We start from the raw sequence: 12152 nt of genomic DNA on the forward strand, positions 1-12152 counted from the left end.
TTAAACCATGCAGGAGGGGCCAAGGACAACACAAAGATCTTTTTCAAACACATGGCAGATAAAACCACACTAGAGGCAATGTAGGCCCTTCTTTGTCTCTGTCTACTCTGCCGGAGGCTGTCCTGAGGATCCCCGTACACCTGAGGCCCCAGAGGAAGGCAGGACAATGGAGGAGTCTGCCTTGGTTGACGAGGACTGGGTTAGGGAGCAATTAAGCAATCTGGACATCCATAAATCCATGGGTCTGGATGGGATGCACCCGTGGGGGCAGAGGGAGCTGGCTGATGTCACTACTAGACCACTCTCCATCATCTTTGCCAAGTCGTGGGAAATGGGAGAGGTGCCTGCGGACTGGAGGAAAGCAAATGTCACTCCAGTCTTCAAAAACGGAAAGAAGGAGGAGCCAGGTAACTACAGACTGATCAACCTCACCTCCATACCTGGAAAGGTGATGGATATATGATGGCAAAGCAGTGGATGTGGTCTATCTTGACTTCAGTAAAGGATTTGACACCGTTTCCCACAGCATCCTTGCTGCTAAACTGAGGAAGTGTGGTCTGGATGATCGGGTAGTGAGGCAGACTGTGAACTGGCTGAAGGAAAGAAGCCATAGAGTCGTGGTCAATGGGGCAGAGTCTAGTTGGAGGCCTGTATCTCGTGGAGTGCCTCGAGGGTTGGTACTGGGACCACTACTATTCAGGATATTCATCAACAACTTGGATGAGGGAATAGAGTGCACTGTCAACAAGTTTGCTGATGACACCAGACTGGGAGGAGTGGCTGACATGCCAGAAGGCTGTGCTGCCATCCAGCGAGATCTGGACAGGCTGGAGAGTTGGGCGGGGAAAAATTCAATGAAATATAACAAGGGGAAGTGTAGAGTCTTGCATCTGGGCAAAAACAACCCCAGATTCCAGTGTAAGTTGGTAAACGACCTGTTAAAGAGCAGTGTAGGGGAAAGGGACCTGGGGGTCCTGGTGGACAGCAGGATGACCATGAGCCAGCACTGTGCCGTTGTGACCAAGAAGGTCAATGGCATCCTGGGGTGTATTAGAAGGGGGTGGTTAGTAGGTTGAGAGAGGTTCTCCTTCCCCTCTACTCTGCCCTGGTGAAACCACACCTGGAATATTGTGTCCAGTTCTGGGCCCCTCAGAAGGGCAGGGAACTGCTGGAGAGAGTCCAGCGCAGAGCAACAAAGATGATTAAGGGAGTGGAGCATCTCCCTTATGAGGAAAGGCTGAGGGAGCTGGGTCTCTTTAGCTTGGAGGAGACTGAGGGGTGACCTCATTAATGTTTATAAATTTGTAAAGAGTGAGTGTTACAAAGATGGAGCCAGGCTCTTCTCGGTGACAACCAATGACAGGGCAAGGGGCACTGGGTACAAACTGGAACACAGGAGGTTCCACTTAAATATGAGAAGACACTTCTTCACAGTGAGGGTGACAGAACACTGGAACAGGCTGCCCAGGGAGGTTGTGGAATCTCTTTCTCTGAAGACATTCAAAACCTGCCTGGACACATTCCCGTGTAACCCCATCTACGTGTTCCTGCTCTGGCAGGGGGATTGGACTAGATGAGCTTCCGAGGTCCCTTTCAATCCCTAACATTCTGTGATTCTGTGTGTGTATTTCTGTTTGTACATGCTATATGTGCAAACATAGAAACAGCTATGATTCATGTAGAGAGTATGCCAGAAACTGAAAAAAAACTCTCCCTCTTGTATGACATTTTGTAAAACAGCCTAAGCAAATGGAAAAATACATCCCATGTTTCACAATTTACAAAATAGTCAGATACATCTGCTATTAGTGCATACCTTTTTAGAACGTTCAGGTTGATTCAGCATTTTTTCAGCATCTTCCAGCCAAGCCTGTAGACCTGCCACAGTGCTGCTGTATCTGTCCCAATTAGCAATTACTTCTTCCAACATGCTTCTTACACTTCTCACCTCTACAGAGAGGTTCCTCCACTGTGCTGTTGTGTCATTCATGAATTTCATCACATTCTCAACTTCTTCCACTGAGATATAGGAAAGTCATTGATTATTTTGGTTCATTATTATTTATGTAAATCTTAATTTTATATTATGCTTATCCATTCTCATCAGGAAATTATATTTTACTGCAACTTCTATTTCAGTAGGTTTTTTACATCCATATGCTCAGTTAACAGCCTAATTTTAGTGCAAAATTACAACTAAGAAATTAAACCTGTGAATTAAAGACTAAGGAAAGTACATCAAATGAGTGCTATATTAAAACAGTCACACTGCATATTCAGTGTGGTGTTCATTTCTAATCTGCAATAAAAGAAATCAAGAGAGAAATTTTCCTTAGAAATGCAGAAAATAATAGAGATGTATAATATACAAACACACATTATGTCTGAATTGAAGACTACTCAATGAAACCCTGATCTTCCTTCCACTAACTTGAAAACCAAACTGCTGCTAATTTTTGCCATTTAATTTTTAGTGTTTTCCTCATGGCAATAAAGTGTGTCCTCATTCAAGAAAAAACAGAAAAAAAGGACCCAAGAGAGTCCTGATACTTCATAAAACATGTAGAAAATTGATAAAAGAATTTATAAAAGAATTTCTTATTTAATTTTGTAATAGCATTGAATAAATCTATTAATTTTATTCTTTGTAAGAACACCTTGTAAAAAATGTTTAGTTTCATAAAATTTCAGTGTCACCATCACCAGCTTAAATCTCACAACAAAAACATGATATCCATTTCTCTCCACATCTGCTAACCACATTAGCAGCTGCAGAAATCCTCCACTGACATTATTGTGTTATCTCCTCAGCAGAGACTAAAATCACCCCATCTCTGTAACTGTCTAGGTCAAATAATGGCCTCATGCGTTGTCACTGATCTCAGAAGTGTTCAGCAATTACAGGAGGCAGTTATTGAATCAGCTACACATTTTTCTCATGTGTATCCATAATTCAACTATCATTTGGGTTCCTCTTACAGGTTTTCACATTTAACAAAGAATCCGCAATAATTTGGGGGATACTTTTGCTACTACAATATTGGGACCAATTCTTTCTTTTTTTTTTTTTTTTTTCCTAGTAAATGAAGCCAATCCAGAGCACATTTCCAGGCACCAAAACACGATCTTCTTTACTCTTAATTTGATCTTCGACGCACTTTTGGGTCAAGTCAACAGCACTGAAACAATCCAGAAGCTGTCATTGACTATGGACTTCTCCCATTAGGAAGTCTGAAAATTAACACCCTCTTCCGATGATTAAGAAATCTTAACACCAGGAAAATAGGTTGCTCTGCACCTGCTGGCTTCATACTAGAAAATATATTAAATTGCTACCAGAGGCCATAGCCTCTCTGGTAAACTCCAGCTGCTGTACAGCTCTGTTGTACGGAAGAAAAAAATATTGGGAGATATTTCTAGAGGATACTTTTGTGTAAAGAGACTAAAATGGTGCCCCCATGACAAAAAAATATAGGCATTTACCTGAGCCATTTGCTTTGGCATACATTTCAGCTGCTCTTTTCAAGATCTGGTAGGTAACTTCATACTGCTCAAAGAACTTACTATTTTCAATAACAGACTGAAAAGAAAATAAACAGACAAAATAAAGGTAGATATTAAAAATAAGGATAATTTCCATTAAATTGTATCAGGACAACGATGACAACTTTTAAGTTCATTATTGCTCCATTATTTTTCACCATTATAAAAGAATATTTAAATTATCATAATTATAAAATAATAGATAAATTTCACCTTTTAAAAGGTACAGCAGAGTCTCCCTTTATAAATACAGTTCATTTACTTTTCATATGGAAAGAATATTTAATATATTCTTAGTCTGCTAGTTGCTGACTTGCTAAAACTCACTAGCATATAATATTTTTCAGTTAACTGCTCATTTTCTGCACATTCAAAGTTATTTAATGGAAGCTGTTTTACACTGGTCTAAGTGGACCATTTTAATAAAAGAGAAAACTTCATCCATATGGGTCACCACAAAAATCAAATCCAGTCAAACTGTAAAAATTGTTCCTGTTTTGAGCCTTTGAAGACAGGCAGGTTTCACTGTAAGAGATGAAAAAATCAGAATTGTTCTTCATGTTTCCTTTACCTCCTTTGTAATTGGTAAAAAAACAATTGAGGAAACAGTGCACAAAAAGATGCTGCTTTTCCAAAGAGTGACACAGTGCTTTTCCTTTGTGAGTGATGTTTTAGCTATTACAGCACAATGAATATTTCATCTAGAAATATTCTGGTCAGAGAGTTACAGCTCTTTATCATTTATGCCTCTTTATCCCTCATGGCAAGTGATACTGACTCTTTTTTAAATGCCTTTCAGAAGTGTTAGTCTGGTTAAGTGTGATATATATCTCTATATCATGCAAGCATATTATATCTCCCATTATCACTGTTAAAAAAGGGAAAAAATCTGCTTTTTTACAAGGTTTTTATATCGCCTTGCCTAATGTACTTACTTAGAGTTTTGGAAAGGTTTTGTAACTTATACTACTTCCCAAGCCTTCTCAGTTACAGATCTACAACATTAAGGCACGTACATCTCACACAGGTCTACACAAGCTTTGGAATGTCAGAATAGACAAAATTCTATGTGTACAAGTGTCATTTTTGTAAAACCAGGTTTCAAATGAGATCAAAGTTCAATGTACCTTGATGAGGAGAATTAGTTTTTGTATATTCATAAACCTACATTACATAAACACTAAAAACAGTTTTAAAAAAATAATCTGCCAGTATATATCTAAAAATCTTCTAGCTTAAAACATTTTGCAGTTATGTTCAATCACCACAGTTACCTAGTGTGTAATTTGGAAATGTGTTTATAATCAAGGAAACGAGAAGTCAGGGACAATCACATTTTTTCTCTGCTCTACTATTAAAAAAAAAAAAAAATCTGGCATGTATAAAGAACTACACGCTTTACTATGACTTATGTGTCAAACACCTGACTTTGACTTTTGCCAAACCCATACACACAAGCTCTTTACTCTGAACCAAAACCTGCAAGACTTCATATGAGAAAGTAAAAGACTGTATCAAACTACTTATATATAATATTGATCTCAAGAGCAATTGGAAATATTTTAAAAAATTAAATATTGATATTTTATTGATTAATGTTCTCTCATCTGACAAGATCCCTCAAAGAAAATAATGCAGCTTTTCCCAAATCCATATAGCATATGGTGCTAAAAAAATGCTAATACAGTAATGCCAAAACACAGTAACATGGGTTAAATCCATGGATAACTGTACCCAGTGTCTCCATTACAGCTGAGACTTTGGTACAGTAAATTCTTCAGGTTGTTGGCGTACAATTTATACTGACCTTTAATTCTGGTATATGACAGACAGGTGAAAAGAAGATGGAATAATATAACAACCACCACTGTTATTTTTCAGCTACAGTACATAAACATTTTCCAGGCATATGTTCTATCCAGATCCTAACTACGCATGTTCCTAGAATGCTGACATTTCTGTCTGCTTTGGCAGACAAACAATTACATTTTTATCTCCTACTAGTATAGTCACTGACTACAAGGTACTGACTATAGCATTCCTACGTAAGACTCCTAATTTACTGAAAGAGTAACACTTGGCTCTTCATCCTATCAAATTGTTCCCAGGTAAGCCAAAGCAAATAAATTCTCTTTCCATGACTGGACACCTGGAAGGAGGCAGAAGTCAAGATCATCAGGCCTGAAACAGAGCTCTATTTATCTTCTTGTCCCAATTTTCTCATGTTGATGCGATGCAGATGTATGAATGATCCAAGGAAGCATTTTCTTTCCCCTAACGACCATCTCAGCATTAGTGGTCTTAAGCATAAGAATAACTGAAGCAATTGCAAAATAACATACAGAAGATTCACCACTTAATGTTAATTTTCAAGCAAAAAATAAGAAAGCGATAGAAAATAATGATCACAAAGTCAGGCTATCCACTTCCTCATTGTTTCCCTTGACATGTTCTAGTAGTTTTTGCAATTGTCTTACAGAGTATACAAATGCACTATAACTACTAGTTACTGCACATCACCCAGCAAACTCCGTTATTTTAAATAACCATCTGAATTTTGCAAAGCTTGTCTAAAACAAGGCTTAACTCCTGAATTATGTGTTCCTAACTATAAACATAGAAAGGGAAAAGTGTGAATACGTCTTCAATTCTAGAGGAACTTGAGTTTGAAGTTTTCTTCCAAAGTGTGAGGGCATCAATACCTTTCTCTACACAGTGTCCTGGCTCTGAATGCTTCTTTAACTGCACGAATTATTTCCAAACTGAATTTTCCTGTGCAATTTTCCTCATATGGATTAGACAGAAGGAGAAAAAGTATTTAGCTCTGTCCTGCTTTTGAAAGAATCCCTCACATCCTAATGTAGAATCATAGAATGTCCTGAGTTGGAAGTGACCCACAAGGATCATCAAGTCCAACTCCTGTCCCTGCATATGTCAACCCCACAGTTCACACCATGTGTCTGAGGGCATTGTCCAGTCTCTTTTTGAAGACTGTCAGGCTTGGGGTCATGACTACCTCTCTGGGGAGCCTGTTCCAGTGCTCTACCACCCTCTGGGTGAAGAACCTTTTCCTAATATCCAACCTAAATCTCCCCTGGCACATTTTCCTGACATTCCCTCATGTAGAAATGCAGTAGTGGCACTGTTCTACCAGCCACTTGGCACTGCAAGTGTGGATTTAACAAGATACAGCAGCATAAGACCAAAAGGGAAGATATCAATGAGCATTTCAAAGTCAATAGCCTGTTTCTTCACATGATATATATGGATCATGAAGAGGCTGAGCAATCTCTTTCCAGAACAGACATAAAGTAATGGGTTTAATAAACTAATGCTGAGCAGGAGAATGAAAAAAAAAAAGTTATTTAAAAGAATAAAATTACTCAGCTATCAGTCTACTATATTGAACAAGTAAACAGAGGTAGCATAACTTCTTTTTCTTCATGTAAAAGTACTGTGGGGGACTACAGGTCAAATACCTCCTCTATCTCTACACTTAATCGGTGAATAGTCACTATAAACTGCATCTATGCAGTTGTAAAAGAAGATGAAATTATTTGGAATTGCTACCTAAGGTAAGTAAATATTTAGTATTTGGAACCTCCAGATATGCCTGATAAGTTGATGGTCAGACAGTTAGAAGCTGGGACATTACTTCTGTTTTTGAAGAGATGGTGCAAAGAAAATTTCGCTTTTAGCCTTTTGACTAAAGTTCCTCCATGGGGAACACAGATTCACCTCTGAAAAAATATTCCATAAGAATGCAGTCATAAAGTTGATGTCTGCCAAGTCTAATTTCAGTTTCTGTTCTTTTATTAATTTCCAGTAATCTTAAATATGAATATTTTAAAAAACAATTATGGAAAGAAAATAACCTGAACTTACAATATAATTTTGAAGTAGTAGTTCCACCGACTCTCGCCTTCCGTATTTGATAATCCATGATTTTAACTTTGATTCTGCAAGGACTAAGAGTGACAGTAGACGGTACTTCATTTCCAGAAACTCCATCTTCAACAGATGGAGCTCAGACGAGGAGACAACAAAATTAAACCTAAAAAATGAATCACACTATAGTAAAATACAGCAATATTCATTTTTGCAGGAGAGACTGAAGGCTTTAGTTACAGTTCAGCTATTTTTCTAATCTTTCACTTAATTCAGAGTCTACAAACATTTATTTATGCATTATGATCTGATGACTGCTCTTGAATAGCAAATTAATTACTTTTCTGTTTATTCATAAAAATAATCAGTTTACATCTGTTACTAAGTTTTGCAAAGTCATTTTTCTTTTATGTCTTTTTCACATGCATACTGGCTGTGGTTACATAACATTTCTTCCGGGGACAAGTAATAACAGGATCAATGTAAAAAAGTATTCCCTTCCAGACCTCACAGCTTATTTTGATTCTCATCAATCTTTAATCCATTAGGGTTTTTGGTATATTTTTATGTATATGCTAGGAGATTTTTCCTTCCAATTTTTTTCATGCTTGCCACTGAGAAATATAATTAGACAGCGATTTCTACATGAACAGACTAAAAAGCAAACAGGTTCCCTTTCATTCACAGTGGGTGAATTTCACATCAAAAGCCTTACCTCTCTGCCATATCCTCTAATTGGTCAGGTGGAACAGGCACTCCGTTAACAGACCTGGCCCTGTGGATCTCATGGAATGCCTTTTTGTGAGCATCTATGTTTTTCAGCAGATCCTGATTTTAAGAAAACGAGAGAGATTGAGAGAGTGAGGGGTGAGGGGAGAGAGGGAGACAGAGAGAGAGAGAGAGAAGGCTCACAGTAGGCTATCTAACTAATAAGCACAATTTTAAGCCTGCACTGATGACTCAATGTAGTTAACTATTTGATCATGCTCTCACATTTGCATGCAAGGGTATGCATACCACAAAAGCATTTACATCAACTGGACCATTTACATAGAGACCCCCCCTTATAAGATGATCTGCTAAAGCTGTGTCTAACAATTATGAAAGATTTTAAAACAGACGATACACTGCAAAGATTAAAAAAAAAAAAAAAGGATTTCTTAACTGTATTAAATAATCCTTGAAATGCAGTCTGCAAATACTCTAATATTACAACAGCATAATCTTGCTAAATTTACTGTTTACATTTTTATAATAGATACTAACCTTTATTAAGTACAGATTCAAATTTTCAGCAAGTAATCTACTCCACTATATATAGGCAGAAGTTCCACAGCTGAATATTCAGTATTTAGTAAACTTTTCACCCTCTCAGCATCAAAAGATTTCAGAATCGCTCGCTCTATATTACATGAACAAATGAAGAATGTGGTACCTGACCTGTATTCCTGTGATAAGAAGTGTACCAGCAAAAACCTTACAGCAGAACACATTTCAACTGTAACTAAGCAACACTGCTTCAAACGGTTTCCTGGAGATTACATATTAAAATGAATGACTGGCAGTAGTCTTTGAAGAGATACTGTAAGAAAAACACATCAAGTCCCCAGCGGCTGAGAGGACACATGACAGTGGGTATTTTACTGCATATAGACAGCTCCTGGCACAACGTGTTCAGAAGCCTATTAGCAAAGGAAACCATGCAAAAGTCCTCCTTTGTCACTTGGGTGAACAAAGTGCAGGCTTGTGCATTGATCACAGATGTCTGTTTATTCCTATGTACTGAAGAAGGTTTTCTCCCCAGTCTTTACACAGCAGAAATTAAAGGTAATTCACTGGCTTGGCTCATCAAATGGTCCCACCACCCCCATCAACTCACTTCATTGTTTTCCACTGCAGCCAACACCTTGTTGAGAAGAGAAATGACCTAGGCTTTCTCACATGCAAGTGATGCACTGATTTTAGCATGGCTAGAACTCCACTGAGGGTACCCTGTGACTAACATGCTGTCACATAAAGGAAAGACTTGGAACAAGTACCTCAGCTAGCTGCATTTGAGACCTTGCTAGACAAAAAGGAATGCCCCTAACATGCACTGGTAAGTAAAATTAAACCCCATTCGTTTTATCCAACATCTACTGGAAGTCGATGAAAACCCTTACACAGTGTTCTCATGAAGTGAAGTCCTGCTCTGCAAAATGACCCTCAACAAACACAGACATTGTCCTTAATTTCTGAATCTTGGTGGCAATATTAACTAAAACAAATTTAAGCACTTGCCCAATTGCACGAAGGTTTGTCCAAATAAGCTGGTACATTTTGTATTAGCTTCAAAACGACCATTAGCTATAAAGTTCACTAAAATAACCCACGTCAGGTCATACAAAGATATAGAGAAAGAGGTGATGTTATCTAAACAAAAACATAAAAAACCAACCCCAACAACTTCCTGATAAACAAGGATTGAAAGAAAACCCACTAATGCATTTCTGGTACTATCCAGTAGCACATTATGATTAATTTTGCAAATCTAAGCAACAAAACAAACTCCAGGAACAGATATAATTACACACGTTTCTCTTGAAGCTTTCCCCATCCCATTCCCATGGGAAAACTCCCCTTGGCATAGACTAACTGAATTCCAAATTTATTTGTTGACATAGAAATCCCTCACCACAGCATTTGTGACGCAAAGAAAACACAGTCTAGGATGCACTCTCCTATGTTTCTTATGAATGTATCAAAAGGAGTTCTATAGTGTTCACATTATAAGAACAAAAATGTGTTTGACACGTTTTTTTTAAAACAGATGTCAAATCCTATGAACTCTGGAATATTTGATGTTAACAAGAAAGCTAGTGAAATTTTGCATTACAAGGGACTAGACCTTGAAAGAAAACAGTATCTTCCTCATACATTTTAATATTGTTTTGGTTAAATTTTATTAGCCACCACTTAAGTTAGAAAAGCTGCCACTGTTCTAGGAAAGAATAATTGGAAGACCCAGCTGTTCCAAAATGACCATGAAGCTTAGCAGCTTTTCATTGTATGGCATTACTTTTAAATAAAAAAACCCACCCATATCCAAACCACAAAAATACAAAAACTACAATCAAGTTTTAAAATAGTAGTGACAGAGAAAAAAAAGCAATATAAAATACAACTTTATTTCAGCAAATGCAGCCTTTCTTTACAGCATCTTTTTCCTTTCTCCATCACATTTACTGGTTCTGTTTCTCTTATTATCTCACAATTTCTGTCTATATTATTCTCATACAAATTACATAAATGTACAGAAAAGCCTCACAGTTTTGATTTTAAATGAAAACTTGCACTCAGCACAGTATAATGGAAAAGGTATTTAAATTCATCTGGAAAAGTTTCCTGTTTGCCACAGCAGAGTGGACTTCTCATACCATTTGTTGTCGCAACACTTCAAAAATTCACTTCATTCTATTAGTAGGGATCATTTACAGCTTTGGAAACAATGAAATATAATGCACAGAATGAATGTATGTAGATCTACCTTATGCTGTTCGAGTTTCCGGTGTATTGTATTCGCCGTTTCCTCGTGAGCTTGCTGAACAGTTACTTCTTCCCTCAGAGCAGCCTCTGCTCTATAGAGCCAAGCACCTATGGTACCCAGAGGTGCAGGAAGAGATTTATCAAGGTGTATGTGCCAGTCGAGTATCTAGGAAATAAGAGTAATAGGACTGAACTTCCTTCCTTGCTTAATTATACAAACGAGTATCTTCAGAGAAATCAGACTTTATACTGTAAGACCAAACCCCCGCATAACAGAGTATGTTTGAGGCATAAACCTAGGCATATTACTTCACATTAGTTCTGAAATTATAGCATTCTCACAGGCAATAAAGTCTCTATAAGCATTCAATGATTCATTTATTTCTCTCTCAGAACTGTAATTGAGTTACAGAACTGACCATATAAACTAGAACAACCAACAAGCTAAAGGTCTGGAATTTCATCAGTTAACAGACATAGCAAGGGATGTGAGAGCTTTTCCCACTCAACGTAATTTATTTTATACTTTTGCATAAAAACTTTTTATCTCTGTTTTGAACATATTTTCTATGTATAAAGTGAAAATGCGTCTGAAAGGACTGTGGAGTCAAGAATACAGCAGCAAAATACTGTGTCTTATTAGCAATCCCAGCTACTGGAGTCAAAAATAATGAAAATTACGTCAATACTCCAGAATATTTTTAAACAGATACTCTGTTAAATATATGACACGGAAAAAAAAAATCCATTAATATACAATGAGTAGTAAGGATTAAATAACTTCTCATTTGGGACAAACAATATAACTCATTTGGGATTTTTCACTCAATTATTACAAAATTACTATCACAAATACTAATATTTGTTTGTTACCATTGCAATCAGGTCAAAAATAGCATTAAAGTTTTATTTACTGATAAAGTATTTATTATTGCACAATTTTTTTATCTAGTTATATTAAAAAAATGTTATAATTTCTCAGATAACTCTAGCAATTTACATTAAAACATTGCATTTCAAAGAGGCATTGCTTATGCTTTTCTTTTCATCAATAGCATTTTGAACTTGGCTAAGTACTGTGAACACACTTTCAAATAAAGGGAAACTGCAAAGTATAGTCATTTTTTTGAAGTTCATATTCTATCTTCGAGCAATATTAAAGATGATAGTGCAATAAATAATCTCAAAACAAATGC

The 12152-nt window shown here is 37.0% G+C and overlaps 1 protein-coding gene across 3 annotated transcripts in view; it reads right to left on the reverse strand.

Annotated features, from left to right (window-relative positions):
* Positions 1-12152, reverse strand: part of SYNE1 (spectrin repeat containing nuclear envelope protein 1) — a 300424-nt gene that overhangs the window by 205986 nt on the left and 82286 nt on the right. For all 3 annotated transcript variants that reach the window (XM_071806433.1, XM_071806432.1, XM_071806430.1), the window contains 5 exons: positions 10958-11122; positions 8147-8259; positions 7429-7597; positions 3484-3580; positions 1817-2019 (listed from right to left, as the gene is read on the reverse strand). In XM_071806433.1, the coding sequence (XP_071662534.1) occupies positions 1817-2019; positions 3484-3580; positions 7429-7597; positions 8147-8259; positions 10958-11122 (747 nt within the window). The remainder of the gene's footprint in view (positions 1-1816; positions 2020-3483; positions 3581-7428; positions 7598-8146; positions 8260-10957; positions 11123-12152) is intronic.

The sequence above is a fragment of the Patagioenas fasciata genome, chromosome 3 (genome assembly GCF_037038585.1).
Source record: "Patagioenas fasciata isolate bPatFas1 chromosome 3, bPatFas1.hap1, whole genome shotgun sequence".
In the NCBI taxonomy this organism is placed as follows: domain Eukaryota; kingdom Metazoa; phylum Chordata; class Aves; order Columbiformes; family Columbidae; genus Patagioenas; species Patagioenas fasciata.